The following is a 21,671-nucleotide window of genomic DNA, read 5'->3' as shown; positions in this document are numbered from 1 at the left end:
AAAGCCAGACGCGTAAGACCACATACAGTATGATTCCATTTACGTGAAATGTCCAGAAAAGGCACAGACAAGCAGATTATAGACATAGAAAGCAGATTAATGGTTGTCTGGGGCTAAAGTGGGAACCAGGATTAAACGTAAAAGGGCAGGAGGGATCTTAGTAGGGTGATGGAATGTTCTAAAACTGGATTGCGATAATGACCGCACAACAAAAAAAGAAATCAATGAACTGCACACTTACAGTGACTGCATCTTCTGGTACATGAATATATCTTGATAAAGCTGTTAACAACAACAACAACAACAAAAACTTGTCTGTACAAGTGGAAGAAAGAGTCTTGCTCCAAGGCAGAGAATGATCCATTTAATAATTCAAAGAACAAAGGAGGCAATGTAAAAGACCCCGCTACTCAACTGGAAAATAGTTGTTTAAAACAGCAAGCTAGGGGCTTCCCTGATGGCGCAGTGGTTGAGAGTCCGCCTCCCGATGCAGGGGACACGGGTTCGCGCCCCGGTCCGGGAAGATCCCACATGCCGCGGAGCGGCTGGGCCCCTGAGCCGTGGCCGCTGAGCCTGCGCGTCCGGAGCCTGTGCTCCGCAGCGGGAGAGGCCACAGCAGTGAGAGGCCCACATACCGCAAAAAAACAAACAAACAAAAAAGCAAAAAAAAAAAAAAAAAAGAACCCAGCAAGCTAATATAATCATATACTGTTTTAAGAATTCGCTGAAAGTGTTTCATTTTATAAATTTATTTATTTATTTATTTTTGGCTGCGTTGGGTCTTTGTGGCTGCGCGCGGGCTTTCCTCTAGTTGCGGCGAGCGGGAGCTACTCTTTGTTGTGGTGAGCGGGCTTCTCATTGCGGTGGCTTCTCTTGTTGCAGAGCACCAGCTCGGCACGTGGGCTTCAGTAGTTGTGGCACTTGGGCTCAGTAATTGTGGCACTAGGGCTTAGCGGCTCCGCGGCATGTGGGATCTTCACGGACCTGGGCTCGAACCCGTGTCCCCTGCATTGGCAGGCGGATTAACTACTGCACCACCAGGGAAGTCCAAAAGTGTTTCATTTTAATAAATAAGAGGAATTTATAAATTCACTTTCTCTAGAAAGCATAGTATCCAGCTATCTGGGCAGGTCCCATAAGATGAGGTAGTCCATTTACAAATGGGTCAGTTACCACCGGAGCATATGAAGGGGTTCTTTAGGTTGTTTTTTGTTGTTGTTTTGTTTTTTAATAAATTTATTTATTTTATTTATTTATTTTTGGCTGCACTGGGTCTTCGTTGCTGTGCGTGGGCTTCTCACTGCGGTGGCTTCTCTTGTTGAGGAGCACGGGCTCGAGGCGCACGGGCTTCAGTAGTTGCGGCGCGTGGGCTCAGTAGTCGTGGCTCGCGGGCTCTAGAGCACAGGCTCAGTAGTTGTGGCGCACGGGCTTAGTTGCTCCGCGGCACGTGGCATCGCCCCAGACCAGGGCTCGAACCCATGTTCCCTGCATTGGTAGGTGGATTCCTAACCACTGAGTTACCAGGGAAGCCCTTGGTTGTTTTTTAAAAAGCCAGAATATTGGGTAAATATCTAGAAACTAGGTTAATTCTCCTACTTTCTACATAAGAAGCTGTTTTTGTTTTGATGACTGTTTGTTCCATGGTGACCGAGCAAAAGAGGCTGCCTTCTTCCCTATGCCCACAAGCCGCGGAGGGAAGAAGTGGTAACTAGCTTCCACAAGAGACGCTCCTGTGCAGACTATTCCTCAACAGTGTGACTCTGCTAACAAGATCCCCACGGGGTCCCCTCTGCGCTGCTCTTCCTACCAGCAGCCCGCTTCTCCCTGCTGTCCCTTTACGAGCTCTGTACTCCCTGGCCTCACTCTTCACTGTTCCTCAATCGGATTCTCTATGTTCACTTGTGAGACTCAAAAGCTATCGACAAGGAATTCAGTTTCTGGAATTATTTTTCCAGATCTTGTACGTCCTTCTGGAGCTACCAGACAACCTCTTCTACACTCTGCCTCCTTCTAGAAGGTTTGTCTGACGGTGCAGTTTGACCCCAAACACATTAGGAATGCTAGATCTGGAGAAGTTTCCTCGTAGGGCATTCAAGACCAGCCGGTCCTCCTCTACCACAACCAGACCCAAGTGAGTGAAAAATATCGTTCGGGATATGACAGTATATATTTCACAGGAAAAAACAAAACCCCCCAAAAAATCCCAAATACAAGCTCAAAACGCCAAAACCTCCCATGGCCAACCGCCCCCTCATGAGGCACAACAGGGGTTAGGGAGGCAAGACAGAGCAGCTGGGACAGAAGAAAGAAGCCCGGCGCCTGGACTGGTCTAGACTGGTCGGGGCTAAGAGGAGAACTGCTCTGGCGACAGTGAGGACCTCCCCAGACACCACGGTGTCCCCCGACGCTGACGGCCCCTCGCAGCCTCTTCCTGGGGAGCTCCTCCGCCCGCGGCCGCCGTGGCCAGTTTAGGGCACAGCGCAACACCGCAGGGTCCTCAGCGCCACTCACACCAGCCACGCGGCTGACGGGGCTCCCTCGGCTGCCTCGCTTCAGTCATGGCCCCCACGGCTCAGGCCAAAACCCTCCGGGTCCCTGCTGATTCTTTCCTTACACCCCCTAGATCCGATCCGGCGGCAAGCCCAAAGCCGCCCCGAATCCACGCACGTCCCACCGCCTCCGCTGCCCCCGCGCTGGGGCCCCCGCGCTCTCCCCTGCCCTCCGTCCCCCAGTCCCCGCTCCCCAGAGCGATGAGCAACTATCCTAACCTCCTACCACCCAACAGGCCCCTTCCCTCCTCTTCTCCCACCACTCACCCTGCCCTCAAAGTTCTAGCCACGCTGGCCTTCTTCCTAGCCCCGGAATGTGCCAAATTCATTCCACCTTGGGCCTCTGCCTCGGGCTCTTCCACCGCCTGGAATGACTACCCACGTCTGGTTCCCACTCGCCACTCAGGTTTCAGTTCAACCTGAAATGTCACCTCGTCAGGACATTTCTCCGAACGGTGTCCCCCACCCTGCCCGCCCCATCACTTTCCATCTCCCAGCGTGTTTTATGTTCTTTATTGCAGTAACGATATAAACCTGATTTGCACACTGAATCCCCCAACTGACAACAAACTCCACGATTTTACAATACCTGTAAGTCGGGTCATTGTGCTGTACACCTTAAATGTGTACAGGGCTGTATGTCACCTATATCTCAATAAAACTGAAAGAAAAAAAAGAATATAAATGCCATGAAGGCAGATGACTAATCGGTCCTGTTTACTACTGTACCCCGAAGGGCTAGAACAGTGCCTGGCACACAACAGAGGCCTGATTAATACTTCTGGAAGGAAAGGGCACCCTGTCCAAAGGCCAGGGCTCGACTCATGCTCTGGGGTCCCTGAGGTTCTGCTCAGAGAGGGAGGGCGCTGCTGGTCTCCTTCTCAAGTACCTGAATTGGAGACGACGGACTAATTTAATTAGACAATTGGCAAACAGCACTGACAGTAATGGGAAGCTTTAAGCAGGTCTGTGTGCAAAACACAGGCCATGGGTGAGCTCCAGTCAGGCAGGCGCAGAAGCTCCCATAAGCAAGAGCTTTGAAGCAGAGAAGAGCAGGGCAGCAGGTGAGAGTGCCAGCTGGAAGCAGAAGCTCCCAAAGAAAAGCAGAGCCCGAGAGAGGAGCTGAGTCACTTGATGGGGGTGAACCTTAAGGAAAGGGCAAGCTCCCCCTGCCGAGGGCCCACAGTGCCCTGGGACCCAACTCCAGTGTCCACTGAAGTCCGGCAGTCCTGGTAACCCTGGAGGTTCACGGGAGTACCAGCACCCTTCCTGATCCCTGCAATAAACCCCCATTACATGCGCTAGCACCAGAGGGTCCCTGATCCACGCGGCCAAAAGAGCTCTGCCTAAAACTCAAGCCCTGTGGCCTGGAATTCTAACCACAGACAGAATTCCAACAAGATAGAAAATACCTAAGATATTTGCTGTCTGAACTGCACATTTTATACCCAAGAAGTAACTCAATTCTGGGGAACAGGAGCTCACACTCTGAATTTTTCATCAGCCATATAAGAATCCTTAAAGATAAGTACTATTAACTTTCTACAATACCCTACTCTAGAAACTGTGCTAGGGAACCATGATAAGACCACTTTACAGACTTTCTTTTATATCGAGGGCCCTCCTATCACTAGATCCCCTGAAGCGGGGCCTCATACACTCAGCACAGCTTGACATAACTGCAGGGTGGGCTGCCATGCTCTCCTGTGGGGGGAAGAAGCCTTCAGAAAGACTTTTATCCTTGTGTTATGTGCTTAAAAACATCACCTCAAGAAACTTTTGAAACCAGTCTGTATCAGTTTCCTATTGCTGCTGTAACAAATGACCACAAAATGAGTGGCTTAGAACAACACAAATTTACTGTCTTACAGTTCTGGAGGTCAGAAGTCTGAAATGGGTCTCTGGGGCTAAAATCAAGATGTCAGCAGCGCTGGGTTCCTTCTGAGGACTCCAGGGGAGAATCTGTTTCCTTGCCTTTTCAAGCTTCTAAAGGCTGCCCATACTCCTTAGCTCGTGGCCCCTTCCTCCCTCCATCTTCCAAGTCCTTCTCCGGCTGCTCCCTCCCTGGTTCTCTCTTCTGCTTTCCTCGTCTACTTTTAAGGACCCTTGTGATTGATTACACTGGGCCCACCCACGTAATCCAAAATAATCTCCCCATTTTAAAGGCAGCTGATTAGCAACCCTAATTCCTCTTTGCCATGTACCCTAACATATTCACAGGTCCCGGGGATTAGGACGTGGACGTCCTGAGGGGCCACTCATCTGCCTACAGCCCTGGTCCGTGTGGGTCACAACACAAACACTACCCAGCAAAACAACACTCGCTGTCCCACTCCACACCAACACCCCTAAAGCACTGTTCCACAGAGGGCGCATCTGTCTTTGCAGAGCTGAAGATAAACAAGGTTCACCAGAGGCAAGTTTCTGATGTTGGCCGCTAGGCCCCTGAGCTTCACTTTTCAATTCCATATATAGTTCTGAGCCACCCAGTATGTGCCAGACAACTTTTAGGCTCCATGGGAAAGTCAAAGGTGAAGAGAGCAGGAATCTTGGGAAGTCAGGTCTATGGAAGAAAACCACACAGAACCAATGAGGTCGTGGATTTGCAGAGGATCGTGGCATTCACTCCCTTTGAGGGGGGCGGCAGGGCCACAGTCCTGAAGGAAGGGCACGGAGCTGCCTAAGGGCATTTGTTTTCCCCATCTTGGTTTCTCCCGCCTTACATTCCTAGAGGAACTGGCACTTTCACCTCCTCTCTTACAGAACTGCAGGCTTCTGTGAGCAGATGAGAGGGAGGTGACTTTTCAACTCCTTTTCAGCACCCAGAGACACCGCCTTGGATAAGCTGCCTCACCTCCCAGCAACAGGGCAAATTAACTTCTGTGCTCAGGTTTTCTTCCTTTTTTTTTTTTTTTTTTTTTTTTAAGTTTTAAAAATAGGAAAATTCCATCATCACCTGCCTGAGAGGGTTATCATGACTTAGGATAACTAGAGACTCCAGCAGGGCGGTAGCTGCTCAGCTGGTGCGAATTTTCTTCCCTCCTCCCCCACCCTAGCAAATGAACCCCGTCCACCCTCCCCTCCAACCCCTTCCCCGGGCTCTTCCCAACTTGATCACCCTTCTTCGCCCTTCCATCAGGACGGCAATCAGCCATTCAGCCTCTACAGAAAAAGGAAATTTGGTCCTGGACTACCAACAAGGAGAAGACAGGCAAAAGGAACTCTGGGGCTTCCTGCACGACTTCTGACAATTAACACGGGGAAGGGGAGACAGGTGTGAAACCCCAATGTCAGGGGAAACTGTCCACGGTGATTCCGATTATGCACACACACACACACACACACACACACACACACACGGTGATTCCGATTATGCACACACACACACACACACACACACACACACACACACACACACACACACACACACACACACACACACACACACACACTGGCTTCGGCACCCTGCCTGGTGCTGCCGTTGGACCTGTTTCACGTTGTTTATCACAGCCCTTGCTAACTGTTTTACAACTGTCTGTTTATCTGTCCCCCACCCCAGGTTTGTGAGTTCCTGGAGGACAGAGACGGTCTTTTCTCATCTGGAGGACAGAGACGGTCTTTTCTCATCTCTGCAGCCCGCACTCCCACCTCAGTGCGGCCCTTTAACGGACACCATACTATGATTAAAGACCAAAGAAAGCGCAAGAGAAGAGGAACTGCTTCTCTTCAGCATGGCTGCAGAGGACTAAAACTAATTTAGTCATTTGTGTGAATGGCTCCCGTTTACAGCTAGTTATCGCACCTAGGATTAGGAAGTTCCTCTATGGAAAACTTAAAACTTGGAGGACGAGATGCTCTAAACCTTTAATCCTTGGGGATCAGGAACAGAGGGTTACTATACATACGTATACAGGGTTACATTCTAGAAACTTGTATCCCAAGGCTATCTTACAGGTCCAAATTAAAAGGTCTCCTCAAATGTCCACTGGAGCCGAAATCTACTGTCCAGAAAGCTACTGCCTATCTTTAAATACATAAAAGGACAGTCTCTCCCCCCTCCCCCCAGACATTCACACCAAGGCTCCCTAATAAAGAGTTACATAAAAAGAGAAGCGATGATGGGCTTCCCTGGTGGCGCAGTGGTTGAGAGTCCGCCTGCCGATGCAGGGCATACGGGTTCGTGCCCCGGTCCGGGAAGATCCCACATGCCGTGGAGCGGCTGGGCCCGTGAGCCATGGCCGCTGAGCCTGCACGTCCGGAGCCTGTGCTCCGCAACGGGAGAGGCCACAACAGTGAGAGGTCTGCATACCACAAAAAAAAAAAAGAAAAAAAAAAGAGAAGCGATGGGCTTCCCTCGTGGCGCAGTGGTTGGGAGTCCACCTGACATTGCAGGGAACATGGGTTCGAGCCCTGGTCCGGGAGGATCCCACGTGCCATGGAACAACTGGGCCTGTGCACCACGGCTACTGAGCCTGCGCTCTAGAGCCCGTGCGCCACAACTGCTGAGCCAACACTCTAGAGCCCTCGAGCCACAACTACTGAAACCGCTCACCTAGAGCCCGTGCTCCGCAGCAGGAGAGGCCACTGCAACGAGAGGCCTGCGCACCACAATGTAGAGTGGGCCCCGCTGGCCGCAACTAGAGAAAGCCTGTTCCCGAGGCAGCCAAAAATAACGTAAATTAAAAAAAAAAGAGAGAGGAGAAGCGAAACCAAAACCAACCACAAAAAGCTATCTACTAGATGTGTTCAGAATCCACGTGGGTGATTTACACGTGTGACATCCCTCACAGTGTTAAGAGGGCAAGAACCATGAACTATGTTCTAGAGTACATAGCTCCTTTGTGGGGCCTCAGAAAGTATGGACAAACCAAGAATGCATCCATTTAGCATTTGTCAGGCAGGCATTTGAAAGGCACACTAAAGACCCCAGTCAGATACGTTATTTCCCTCAGTTTACAGATGAGAAACTTGGGTTCCTAATAAATGTCAGCTGAATGAGGACACAGAATGGATTCAGCCCATTAAACCTCCTCTTGCCTCTTATTCGTCAGGTACTAGACACATTCACAGACATTATCTCAGTTAATCCTCACTTCCACCCTGCAGGGGAGCTTTATCCTCCCTGTTTTACAGTGGCAGACGGGAAGCCTTAGAGGAGGTAAGCCATGAACTTCTAAGCTCTGCCTTGGGGAGAGGCGACTTCTTCCCCTCCCAAAGGTCCCAGTAATTGAACACACACTGTGGGACCAAAGCAAGATGTTTCACCGCAGGGCTTCTCGGCGTCACGGTGTGGGAAGGACGTGGACGCCGGCTGCATGAAGCTGGCGTCCAGCCGCACCGTCACTTGCCCAGGTGGACCTCGGGGCGCGTTCACGCCTAGTCCCAACTCCTCAAAGACCCTATGCCCCCACCCGAAGTCAGTCTTGCCAAAGACCCTTCAGGGGTTCGGGACTTTGCATGTTCAGGAACAGACCACATTCAGAGTCCCCAGGCCAGTTCACACGACTGGGGAAAAACAACCACAACTTCCCCTGCACTTAGTTCCTCCCCCAAAGAGCTGTTGAGCCTCATCTGGAAACAGCTGGGAGGCAGCAGTTAACAGGAAACCAAACCAAAAAAAAAGCACAGAGTGTACCAGGGAGAGTTAGGCGGCTAGAACGAAGAGGCCAGGGGACAGACAGGAAGTTGAAGTTAGAAAGAGCCTAGGCCACAAACAGTCAGACAGAAGAGGAGGCCCAGCTGGCCTTCCTCTCAGCCCCAGGAGCAGAAAACCTGGAAAACAGTGGTGAAGGCTCACACCGCACTGAAAGGGAAGTGAGGCCACCTCTGGGGTTGACTCTTCTTTCCCCCCTGCCCCCCATATTTCAACCCCCCTTCTCTGAAAGCCAGCTAGTGGTCGTGCAGGACAGCTGAGGTCAGAAACTCACTTCTGTTCTCATGCTGCTTTCCGGGCCAGAGGCTACAGCCCAGACAACTGGTTTGGAGTCACTCCTCTGTCAATCTGTACCCGGGTTCCACACTGCCAGCTAAACTCTGGGGCCATCCAAACGAGCCCCACGCGGAGACACAAAGAGCATCTTCAGGAGAAACTGCTAGGTGGACACATATCAGGGACGTGCGGTGGCAGGACACTGCATGGGGAATGACAGCAAAGCAGGACAGCCAAAGGGGCTGGACGTCTTGAAGAACAAGGTAAGCCTCAAACCAAACCAAGGGTGCATTTTGCAACCAAGAAAGTTAAATGAGCAATGGACAGTTGCCAAAATATTTTTGAAAGAAGTGAAAAAAAAATACCATTACTAAAATTCTTTGGTGTTATTTAATAATAAGCCTTTAGGTTATCCAAACTGAGGGCAAAGCGGGGAGACTGGTTTATTTTTCCTTTAGCAGAGCTTAGGTGAGTGCTTTCGAGCCCATGTCTCCTGCTACTCAATCAACCATTCTCTCTTTGTACGCGGAGAAGTTTATATTAAAATAAAGAAGAGGATTAAGTTCGCTTAATAAAGCACATTCCTGTCTTTCACCTCCAATTTTGTTTGAAAGGGCTCTCTCACACTGTAGCATATGCTACAATCTAGTTGCGTTTGATTCCAATGAAGTGCTCAAAATTTGAGGCTGGGTAAGCAGCACTAAACGAGGACAGAGGGCTGCAATCTCAATGCCGTTTGGTTTTTTTAAAAAAAAAAAAAAAAAAAAACAGAACATCTTCACAGGCTCAGTGCCAGCTCAAACTGGCAAGACCAGAGAATCAGAGCAGAGCCTAACCAATGTGCCACGCAAGGGGGGCTGGAGGAGAGCTCTGGGTAATGTAATGCAGCCATGTGGCAAACAAACCATCAGGGAAGCCTTCAAGAGAGGAAATGGGGGCGGGAAGAGTGGGGTGCGTTTCAGGAACAAAACAAAGGAACAAGTTGACTAATCATTTACTCCAGAGGGGAAAATGCCACCCGGAGCCATGTATATCTAGTGTTTCAACTTCAGGTAAATGTGTTCCTTGGATATATTTGGGGCTCCCTACTCTCCAAAAAAAGGGGGGGTGGTGAGGATAACGTTCCTACTCTCTTTACACTGTTTCTGGAGTCTCCAAGGAAATTTTCCCTGCGCTGCCTGCAGACTAGACCTGAGACAACCCCAGCCAGTCCAGTTACTACTGCAGTAACCTCCACTCTGCGGAGATCCTATCATGAGCTTTGGGCAGGGCTGGGCTGCTCTGTACTGCAGCTAGTCCACAGAAGTTCTGTTGCTGAGGCAGAAATTATCTGAAGCAAATACCTACCAAACACACCGAGAAAGGGAGAGTGGAAGGACATGTTAACCCATGAGGACCACATATTTCTGTGACTTAGAAAAAAGGGATCTCCGCCTAGAGCCGGAGCTACAGGTCAGGATGGTGCCTGGGATGCCTGCCCTAAACACTGACATCTCCATATAACGTTTCAGAGCCAGCCAAAGAACCCTCCAACTTGCCAGGAGTACAGCCTGCACCTCCAAGAGCTGTGGCTCCAAGTCTTCCTAGGAGGCAGCCAGGGCCCCTCCGAAGTTGGGGGAGGGCTTCCCAATAAAGGGGATGTGAGAGGACCCAGCCTCCCTCTGCTGGGTCAATAAGAAAAGTAGCTCACACTTCTGGAGCAACTAATTATGTGCCAGGCACTGGAATAAGCACTTTACCTATCTCGTTCCATCCCCACAGCAGCCAATGGAGGCAGACACTACTGTCATCCCCTCTTTATAAAGGAGGAAACAGCCTCGGAAATTTGACTCAACCATTAAATACTGGAAACAGCGACTTTAAGCCACCCTGGACAGGTGGTCCTAACCACTACTGGCAATTGCTGGAAACACACAAAGCTTTTGGGGGAAGGGTGGATAAGGTCGCGTAACACAAGGTACAGTCTGTATTTACACCTTTTTCTTACCCGAAATCGGTGACCTCGGAATGGGAGGTGAGGGCCTGGATGGGGAACGTGAAGCCGGAAGAACCCAAGCCCTGCTGACAGGGAAGAGGCCAGGACCCCCGCCCCTCTCGCTTCCACTAGGGACCCCAGACCCATAAACCCTCCCGAAGAGGTAAGACCCAAAGGGAATGCCTGAAGCCAAGGTCCCCAGGCGGCCCAGCCCTCCACGTTTGTTTTGTCAAAGGGAGTCCCGCTCGAGAGGTGGGGCCGGCCGGGTCCTACCTGTAGGCCAGGGTCATGCACTCGAAGAGCTTGGTGAGCGAGGCGTCGATGGACAGGTGGCAGGAGCTGGTCTTGCCGAAGCTGTAGGTCTGGCACGTCTGCTTGTTGACCGTGTCGAAATCGTAGCCCTTCTTGGGCGGGTGCTCGCGGTGCGGCGACGACACCATGAAGTGGCCGCTGTGGATGATCTGCTGGCGGCGCGGAGGCTCTTCGCTGCCCGACCCGGCCCTGGGCGGCAGTGGCGAGGCGCTCGCGTGGCCCCGGGCCGGGGTGGCCGCGCCGGAGGCGGGCGGCGGAGACGGCTCATCCGTGTCCGAGTCGTCGTCGTCCTCGGGCACCTGGGGCTTGAGCAGCACCGCGCGGCCCCGGCTGCGGGGCCGGCGCAGGGAGCACATGAAGACGTCGGCGGCCATGGGGGGCCCCGGCCGGGGGCATCCCCCGGATTCCGGGGCGACGCGGGCGAGCAAGGGTGACGGGGCGCCGGCCCGGCCCGGCCCGCGCGCCGACTGTCCGCGAGCGCGCGGCGGGGCGGGAGGGGGAGGGCACGGGCCGTCAGGGCCGCCTCGGCGCCGGCCCCGGCGTGACGTCACCGGCGCATCTCGGCCAATCGGGTGCCCGCTTCGGCCTCTTAAAGGCGCAGGGGAACCTTTCCGTGTCTGGGCGGACAAAAAAGGGGGGCAGGGGTAGGCGGAGGCCACGCCTCCAGGCCCCGCCCCTCGCCACCCCCTTCCCTCCGGGGTGCTGCGGGACTTGGTAACCGGGCGGTGCCACTCTCCAGTGTCTTGGCCTAGGAGAGGCGTTGGCCGAGCGGGCCGTGCCGATCCCGCCCCACGCTCCGGGGAATCGTTCTGCGGTCTCGCCGCAGGCCGGGCGGGCGCTCCACGTGGTGGGTTGGGGTGGCGCTCCTTCCGTCTCCCAGGCCCTACAGGGCCCGGAACTGTGGCTCTTCACAGATGTTGCTGGGCGCTGTGGGTTTTGTCCCCATTTTATTGATAAAATTGAGTCGCTGAATACCAAAGGGGTTTTTCTAACGCGAAATCAAGCTTCACTGGACTTCCCTGGTGGCGCAGTGGTTAAGAACCCGCCTGCCAATGCAGGGGTTACTGGTTCGAGCCCTGGTCTGGGAAGATCCCGTATGACGCGGAGCAACCAAGCCCGCGAGCCACAACTACTGAGCCCACGTGCCACAACTACTGAAGCCTGGGCGCCTAGAGCCTGTGCTCTGCAACAAGAAAAGCCCCTGCTCTCCGCAACTAGAGAAAGGCCGCGCTCAGCAACGAAGACCCAACGAACGCAGCCAAAAGTTAATTAATTAATTAATTTAAAAAAGAAAGATCACTAACGCTTCTCACCTCCACAAAGGTGGAACCTGCCTTTTTAGTCAACGTTACTTAAGGCACTTTCCCAGGGCATGGCAACTGGTACGTGACAGAGCCACTAAAACTCAAAATACTGTCATTATTGCTAAGATCTTAAATTTGGAGGGCGAACCAGCCCCTAAACAATTCCAATTCTGAGCCACAGTTGTCTTCTCTGTCAAGTGGGGAATGATTCCTATGTCTCAGAAAGTTGTGATAGTTAAAAAATGACTTTAAAGTACTTAGCACAGTGCCTAGCAAAGAATGAGCACTGAGTATTAAATGGACTACAGACTGAAGAAACCGAAGCAGCCAGACCAGAGGCACCTAGAAAATTGCCAATACTCAACCACTTTTGACTATAGAAACAGCCGTTTCATATGGTCCAACCTAAGAGTTGACATTTATAGAAAGCTGTCAAGGGGCTCAAAGCCAGCCTGGGGTGGGGGCCACGTAGGGACGGTAGGGGATGACAGGGCAGCAAGAGGGCCAGTGATGTCCCTGGGGCAGGAGCTCCCACTCTAGTGTCAGCAGGGCCTCCGGTGTCCTCTGCTGCTGTTCCTGTGCTCTGCTTTGAAGCCAGTTTCACTTCCAGATTCGGGTGGAGGCTGAGCTCCCTCCCCCACCTTCCTCCTGACAAGGGCCTCCTAAAGGGGAGCGTGTTGGGACAAATGTCTCTTACCAAAGTGGCTGCACTTACTCCTTCCCTGGATGCCTCCAAGGAGGGATAGGCCAGACAGACCGGCAGCTGGTGTGAGTTTGAGGGTCTCCCCACTCGCCCAAATCACTGCTCCCACCTCTGGCTGCAGACGTCTGAAAGTCCACCCTTTGAGCTGCCTTCCTTTATTCGAAGACTTTTCTCCTTGGGGAACGCTTAAATACCCAGCCACATCTGATACAGCGATTCCACCTCTATGATTTTATCCTAAGGCTGTGGGTACAAGGATGGTGAATACAGCATCATTTGTAAAGAGTGGGCATTAGAAACAACGTAATGTCTAACAAGAGGGAATTCATTGAATATATTATAGTCCCCAATATAACGAAACACTGCATTTTAAATGATGCAAATGTATATTTATTGATATGGAAAGATGTCCATAATATGTTGTTGGGTGGAAAAACAACTTTTAAAAAGTTAGCCATGGGGATTCTCCGGCAGTCCAGTGGTTAGGGCTCCGCGCTTCCACCGCAGGGGGCACGGGTTGGATCCCTGGTTGGGGAACTAGGATCCTGCAAGCCACACGGCATAGCCAAACAAAAATAAAAAGTTATCAGTAGCTTGATATCAAATTTTTTAAAATATTTATTTATTTATTTATCTGGCTGAGCCAGGTCTTAGTTACGGCACGCGGGATATTCGTTGCGGCACAGGGGACCTTTAGTTGTGCATGCGGGATCTAGTTCCCTGACCGGGGATCGAACCCAGGCCCCCTGCATTGGGAGTGTGGAGCCTTAGCCACTGCGTCACCAGGGAAGTCCCCAATTTTAAAAAATTCACATATTTATGTGTGTGTGTCAGAAGTGCTCCATAATGTTAACACTGGTTATCTCTGTGGGGCGGGGGTGACTATTTTCTAATTCCCAAAAGAGACAATTATCACTTGTATACCTTTTTTCTTGGCAGGGTACTCTTTATTTCTCTTTGGTTTCTTAACACAAAAGGCATCTATGTGGAAGGATACATACTTTTATTTTAAAAAAATTATTTTTAAGGCCACACTGCTCGGAATGTGGGAGCTTAGTTCCCTGACCAGGGATCGAACCCGCGCCCCCTGCGGTGGAAGCGTGGAGTCTTAACCACTGGATCACCAGGGAAGTCGCAAGGATATATATTAATACTTTAAAAATATACATAAATAAATATCAATTTCCTGGGAGGAGATAAACTCTTAAGGCTGAAGTTGCAAACTGGCAACGTATAGGCCATAGTCGATGCACAAACATGCTTTGTTTAATCCTCACCATAAATTCCTAAAGATTGCATTAGAAGAGAAGCAAGACTTGAGGAAAAGCAGTTAAAAAATTCAGTTAAAAGCAGAGGACCACCAAGAGTGAGATCTGGAGGTTGCTCCAGGCTCACAAATCGATGGCTAGAAAGAGGTCTCAAGGGCAGTTTTCTGGAAAATATAGAAGAGTTTGCAGATGACTGCCCGCCCCCCCTCCTACTGAGTAGTGGGTAGCAACAGCAAGTGCCCAGGGGGACACGCAGGGCAGTGCCCCAGGGGAGCCAACAACTCCCGTGAAGGACAAAGAGCTTCCACACCCAACAAACCATAAGAACAGAGGATCTCACAGGATAACCCTCTTCTCCCCAAAAATCAGAAGCAGCACTCCATGGTAATCAAATCAGCAAACAGGCAAATAAGAATTCCCGATACAGGGAATTCCCTGACGGTCCAGTGGTTAGGACTCCGCACTTTCACTGTTGAGGAGGCGGGTTCAGTCCCTGGTTGGGGAACCAAGATCTCACGAGCTGCATGGTGCAGAAAAAAAAAAAAAGTCCCCAATACAAAGTATTACAGACCAGCAAAAGTCAGCAAGCAATTAAGGAAAGCCAACACTCTGGAAGAAAGCTGAGAGCTAACAAGTGAAAGGATAAAGTTAACAGAACAAACAGAAGACTTTAAAAATAATTAATAGCCCTAGAAAGAATGTAGAAGATTCTGCACACATTAAGCAACAACCCATTATGAAAAAGAAGCAAATAGAGGTCCTGGAAAACAATGAATACAAAATTATGACTTTTAAAAAATGCCAGGTTGGGCTTCCCTGGTGGCGCAGTGGTTGAGAATCTGCCTGCCAACGCAGGGGACACGGGTTCGAGTCCTGGTCTGGGAGGATCCCACATGCCGCGGAGCAACTGGGCCCGTGAGCCACAACTACTGAGCCTGCGCGTCTGGAGCCTGTGCTCCGCAACGAGAGGCCGCGATAGTGAGAGGCCCGCGCATCGCGATGAAGAGTGGCCCCCGCTCGCCGCAACTAGAGAGAGCCCTCGCACAGAAACGAAGACCCAACGCAGCCAAAAATAAATAAATAAATAAAGATTTAAAAAAAAAAAACAAACCGCCAGGTTGACTAGCAAAATGAATGTCTGGAAAACACAGTCGTAAGCTGAAAGATTAATCTGAGAATTTCTCCCAGAAAACTGCCAAAAGGACAAAGGGAAGTTAAGTGACGTGGAGGATTCTTCCAACAAAAGTTCCAGCACCTGCCTAATAGTTCCAGGAAGGAAGAAGAAAGTAAAAATGAGAGGAAAATTGGAGAAAGGAAATAATTAAAGCAGCAATAAAAGAAAATTTCCCAGTGCTAAAAAAGCAAACCTTCTGTATGGGTCAGCATAGGCTGATTGTGCTCTGATACCAAAGCACACCCAAATCTCAAAGGCTTAAAACCACTAAGGCGTGCTTCTGATTTAAGCTACCTGTCTATGGGCTACGTGTCCATCCCAGGGTGGCAGTGCGCTCTGCTGGTCAGAGTCACTCCCAGACTCTGTCGCCCATCACCGTGGCAGGGGGAGAGAGAGCTCAACGGGGTCAATTAAATGGTCTGAGCCAGAAGTGATGAGTACTCGAAACTCACCAGCCAGAACTAATCACATGGCCCCACCCAAGCACAAGGGAGGCAGGAAGTACAACCCCATCATAAGACCAGAAAACAGACAGCCAGAAATATCTGGTGAACAGCACTGATGACGGATGATGACTATACTTTTGGATTTCAAACGTTTCCATAAATACAGTGCTCTAGATGACTCTCAAAAGCATTATGCCAAGTAGAAGAAGCCAGACCTAAAAAGCCATATATTGTTTGATTTGATTTATATGACATCTGGAAAAGGCAAAATGATAGGAACAGAAACCAGATTAGTGCCTGCCAGGAGCTGGAGGGGCGGGAACTAACTGCAAAGAAGAACAAGGGAACTATTTGGGGTGATGAAACTATCTCTTGATTATGGTGGTGGTTACATGACTGTGTAAGTTTCTCAAAATCCATGGAAGTTTATACCTGAAAAGGGTGAAGTTTACTTATGTAAATTATACCTCAATAAATCTTGGAGGATACAGGGTAAATCGCCTTTTCATGTGTAGACCATGTTTGAAAGAATTACTGGAGGTTGTTCTCCAGCAAAACAAAAATTCAAGTAAGAGAAAGATGTGGGACACAAGACACAGCTCAGAGCAAAAAAATAAAGTAAAACTTAAAACGGAATTTTTTAAATTACGATTTTTAAAGATTTTTTTAAAATAAAATAAAGTTAAAAAAATTAAATCATGTTAGATGGCTTATTAAAAAAACTCCCTGCACGCCTCTGTGCCTACTGCCTCTGATTCTGGAGCTTCTCTGGTTTAATTTCTGCAGATGCTAAACCTCCTGTCCGCAGCAGAAGGGAGAGAGGGGCAGTCAACAGAGACTGTGCAAGATGGGGGTGTGTGCAGGATGCGGGGGGTTGGGGGGTGGATGTCTGACTATCTCATATACAGACTTTCAACCAAACCCCATTTTCAGTCCCTTGCTTTCTGCAGTCCTGGGGCTTTCTGGGATTCTCGGCGGGGAATGGCCTGCTTCTCACTGAGATCTACTTCTGCAGCACTTGGGTCTGGTCTTCCTCCAGCTCGCAAAGTTCATTTCCATTCCTCCACCCTCCTGTCCACTTCAGTATATGGTGGTTTGGGGCGCCAGATGTTGCCTTATTTCACTAACTGTGGATTTTCTGCTTCTGCGTCTGGGTTTCTTGTACTTTGTGGGTGATTTTGGAGGAAAAGAAAGGGATGAACATGCCTTTACAAGAGTAAAAACTAATATCCAAACAAGTTTTTTATTTGCTAACATTTAAAAAATCATGGGACTTCCCTGGTGGTCCAGTGGATAAGACTCTGCGCTCCCAATGCAGGGGGCACGTGTTCGATCCCTGATCAGGGAACTAAGATGCCACATGCCGCATGCCACACGATGCGGACACACACACAAAAAATCATGACACTTCATATAAATGTGAGGGTGTTAGGATTTTCTTGAACTATCAGAAGATCTGACAGCACTGGGCTCTTACTATCTCCACATGGTAGAAGCTGGAGCTAAGGAGGGACAGTCCCCTTTAGACACAGCATAGCTCTCCAGTTTTCCACAGTCCCCACCACTCCCTGTCATCCCAGTGAGTTTTGCTATTTACATTACCTGCCTGGCTCCTGTAGGCATTTGAGTTTGAAATCTCTGCTAAACCTTATTATTAGCTCTGTGCCCCTCAGTGGAAAAAAGTTAAGTGGAAACCTTTCCTGCTGTGTCTGTGGGAGAGAGAAGACAGCCACAGGAGAAGGTGAAGTTTACAGAAGGAAGAGGGCACTGGGCATCAGACCCAAGGTGAGGAAATGAGGAAGGTGAGGCAGCTCTGGGGACAAAACTTTCACAATCTGGCAATAATTAATACCTACTTCTCTGGGTTATCGTGAGGATTGAGTGAGTTAATATATGTATATGTAAAGAGCTTCAAGAGTGCCTGGCACATAGTAGGTGGTGCTATGTTGGCTATTAAAATTTTTGTCTTGTTTTGTTGGGGTATAATTTATGTAAATTTCTCTCTTTTTTTGTATAGTTCCACAAATTTTGACAAACATCTACCGTCGTGTAATCAGCACCGCGATCAAGATGTGGAATAAAAAATTTAAAAAAAAAATAATAATAATGGGACTTCGCTGGCACAAGTTCGATCCCTGGTCAGGGAACTAAGATCCTGAATGCCATGCGGTGTGACCAAAAAAAAAAAAAAAAAAAATGTGGACTAGTTCCCAACACTGTCTCATACACACATTCCGTCTCAGCCCTTTGCAGCCAACCCCTCTCCCCACCCCAGACCCTGGCAACCACTGCTCTGCTTCTTGTCCCTATTGCTTTGCCCTTTCCAGAATGTCATATAAATGGAATCATTCAGTAAGCAGCCTTGAGTCTGGTTTCTTTCACTTAGCATAACGCATCTGAGATGCTTCCCTGTTGCCAAGGGTGTCTGTAGTTCATTCCTTTTTGTTGCTGAGTTTATCTTATGACTGTATCACAAGTTGTTTATCCACTCACCAGTGGAAGGCCAATTTAGTTGTTTCCAGTTTTTGGTGATTACAAAAACAGGCTTTTGTACATTTTAATTTCTCTTAGGTAAGTACCTAGGAGTGGGATGGCCAGGTTGTAGGGTGAGTTTAGGCTTAACTTTATAAGGATCTGCCAAATGATTTTCCAGGTGGCTGTACCATTTTACCGTCCCACCAGCAGTGGAGGAGAGTTCTCATTGCTCTGCATCGTCACCAGCACTTGGTATTCTGGTCCTTTCAGCTATTCTAGTGGGAGTATAATGGTATCTGGCTGTGGTTTTAATTTGCATTTCCCTAATAATTAATGATGTTCAGCATCTTTCATGTGCTCATTTGCCTTCCGTATATTTTCTTTTTTTATTTTATTTTATTTTATTTATGTTTGGCTGCGTTGGGTCTTCATTGCAGCACGCGGGCTTTCTCTAGTTGCAGCGAGCGGGGGCTACTCTTGGCTGTGGTTTGCAGGCTTCTCATTGCAGTGGCTTCTCTTGTTGCGGAGCACAGGCTCTAGGCGCACGGGCTTCAGTAGTTGTGGCGTGTGGGCTCAGCAGTTGTGTCTCGCAGGCTTTAGAACTCAGGCTCAGTAGTTGTGGTGCACGGGCTTAGTTGCTCTGTGGCATGTGGGATCTTCCTGGACCAGGGATTGAACGCACGTCCCCTGCACTGGCAGGCAGATTCTTAACCACTGCGCCACCAGGGAAGTCCCCGTATATTTTCTGTGATGAAATGTCTACGCAAAAGTTTTGCTAGTTTTTTTGGCGCAGGGATGGGAGCAGGGGGTTTGCTTTTTTATAACTGAGTTTTGAGAGTTCTTTATATATTCTAGATACAAGTCCTTTATCAGATAAGTGTTTTGCAAAGATTATCTGCCAGTCCGTGTTTTTTTTTTTTCATTCTCTTAACCGCGTCTTTAGCAGAGCATAAGTTTTAAATTTTGATGAAATCCAATTTATCAATTCTTTCTTTTATAGTTAGTCCTTTGATGTCATGTCTAAAAAAGCTTTGCCTAACCCAAGGTCACAAAGATCCTCTCATGTGTTTTCCTCTAGAATTTTTAGAGTGACATTTTGGTCTATGAGCATTTGGAGTGATTTTGCAATAAGATGTAAGGAATGGGCTGAGGGTCATTCCTTTTGCACATGCATGTCAAACTATTCCAGTGTCCATCGCTGAATATTTGCAATGATTTCTTTTTTCTTCTTTTCTTTTCTTTCTTTCTTTTTTTCTTTTTCTTTTTATGGCTGTGCAGCGTGTGGGATCTTAGTTCCCCGACCAGGGATGGAACCCGTGCCCGCTGCAGTGGAAGCGTGGAGCTCTAACCACTGGACCACCAGGGAATTCCTTGCAATGATTATTAACACTATCAAGATTCCTGTTCTGGGGGCAACAAGGGAGCATTCTGACCCCACACATCCCTCAAACCTATCAGCTGGGGCCTGCTGCCGTTCTCTGCCGGCAGAATAATTGGTCTCAGGTCACTTTACCTCCTCTCTTTCTTCCTGAAGTCTCTTGCATAAAACAAACCATGAAAGGGCGGGGGGGGGGGGTGCTAGCGGTCTGGCAACGTCCCTTTGAAAATAAACAAGTGCAGAAACTGAAAGGCAGCGGCCATCTCTGGGGACTCCTTGGAGAAACAGTTTGGGGCCGGTGCATCCGCTGCGCGTGGCTCTCTGACCCCCGCCGGGCGCAGGTCGGATACAGCAAAGCCAAACAGGATCCCCACTGCTTCAGATGAAACCTCTGCGAGGGAGACCCCCGTGCCTTTGCAGGGAGAGGCCAGACTGGTGGGGAGTGACAAGAGTTCCACGGCTCAACAGCTCTGGACAGTCTGCACAGCCATCCTCACACCTCTAAGGAAAATTCAGGCACGGGGGTGGGGGCGGGGTGAAGAAATAGATGCCTGCGGGTTTGGGATTTTTTCTTTTTTGAGCTTTATTGAGGTGTAATTTACATCCCATAAACTTCACCAATTTTAAGTGTACAATTCAACGAGCTTTAATAAGTTGATACAGTTGTGTAATTATTCTCACAATTCAGTTGCCCCAAATCATTCCCTCCTGCCTCTTTGCGGTCAGTCTTTTGCTCCCAGCCCCAAACAACTCAGCCTCTACCTTCTGTTTCCATAGTTTTGCTTTTTCTAGAAATTTCGTATAAATGGGATCTAACAGTCTGTAGTCACAGCGGGATTCCAAGCCAGAATCTAATGAGGAAGGCAGAGAGCCAGGATGGCAGGGACTCCTGTGCCGAGGGCTTTTCCTACCTGCTGTGTCACCTCACGGGCACCATGGTCTCTAACCTCAGTCTTCACATCTGTACAATGAGGCTAATTGGTCCCCCTCTCCTGTTGAAGCCGGGGTGAAATGAGGTCCAGTATCTTGCATATTCATAATACTCCACGGAGACTGGAAACAGGCCAAACGCCCATCAGCGGGAGTGTCACGACTCCGATGACATGTAACAATATGCGTGAAACTCACAAACACCTTGTTGAGTGAAAGGAGCCAGACACAAAAGAGCACATTCTGTACGATTCCACGAACAGAAAGTTCAGAAAATGTTAAAGTTTAGAAAACATCTGTGAAGAGAGACGTCGGGGGAGTGATTACCCTTCAAGGGGTAGTGACTAGAAGGGGTAGGAGGGGGCATCCAGGGGGCTAGTAATATTGTTTCTTGATCCAGGTGCTGGTTTTGCAGGTGTACTCAGTGAAAATTCATTGAGCTACGTACGCCCTTTCATATCAATAAAAAATTCAGGAAAGTCTTGCATGGTGCCTGGCACATAGTAGGTAATTATTATTGTTATTATCATTAATATCATTATTATTATTATCATATTCTTTCAGCCACACAGTGTTTCAACAGGAAAGTGTGGTCAAGTGCAGGGGTTGGCAGACTTTTTCTGCAAAGGGCCAGGTGGTAAATAGTTTCGACTTTGCAAGCCAGTCTCTGTAGCAACTACTCGATTCTGCTGTTGTATCATGAAAGCAGTCAGGGACAATATGTAAGTGAATGAGAATGGCTGTGTGCCAATAAAACTTTATTTACAAAAACAGCTGGCAGGCCGGATCTGCTGGCCCCTGGTCTAGTGGAAGACAGGCTGGGTTCCAAAGCCTTCTTCACTGAGTCCCTGCAGGACCTTTGTTCAGTCACTTCCCTGGCCTCGGTTTTCTTATCTGTGTAATGGGGAGGCTGATCCCTGCTCTAAACTACTACCCAGGGTGACAAGGAGGTCAAATGAGCTCATAACTGAGAGAGCCCTAAGGGAGAAAAGCGGGATTTAAGAGTCTCTTGAGATTCTTTGATGCAAAGCAGATTGTTATCTCTGGCCAAGTCTAAAGAGATAAAGCCATTGACTCCAAGTCATCCAGTGCATCCACGGGCACCAGTGTACCCAGGGGTACCCCAGAGGGAGACAGGACCCACAGGGCTGGCACCACATTCTGGTCCTTGCCTCCCAGAGGCCTTTCTCCCCCAGAGCCTGTGGAGGGAGAGCAATGGTAAAGGAGA

The 21,671-nt window shown here is 49.3% G+C and overlaps 1 protein-coding gene across 2 annotated transcripts; it reads right to left on the bottom strand.

Moving 5' to 3' along the window:
* Positions 1-776: 776 nt before the first annotated feature.
* Positions 777-11,241, bottom strand: LOC114485006 (MLX-interacting protein-like). 2 transcript variants are annotated; one of them, XM_055082851.1, is made up of 2 exons: positions 10,727-11,241; positions 777-1,005 (listed from the first exon to the last, which is right to left on the bottom strand). In XM_055082851.1, the coding sequence occupies exons 1-2, from the start codon at positions 11,137-11,139 to the stop codon at positions 906-908; spliced, it is 513 nt and encodes a 170-aa protein (XP_054938826.1). In that variant the 5' UTR covers positions 11,140-11,241; the 3' UTR covers positions 777-905. The 2 variants fall into 2 exon arrangements, with proteins under 2 accessions (XP_054938826.1, XP_054938827.1); XM_055082852.1 differs by having other exon boundaries at positions 915-1,029.
* Between the last annotated feature and the right edge of the window lie 10,430 nt (positions 11,242-21,671).

The sequence above is a fragment of the Physeter macrocephalus genome, unplaced genomic scaffold (assembly GCF_002837175.3).
Source record: "Physeter macrocephalus isolate SW-GA unplaced genomic scaffold, ASM283717v5 random_375, whole genome shotgun sequence".
NCBI classification, from domain to species: Eukaryota; Metazoa; Chordata; class Mammalia; order Artiodactyla; family Physeteridae; genus Physeter; species Physeter macrocephalus.
This window is presented reverse-complemented; position numbering and strand designations above follow the sequence as displayed.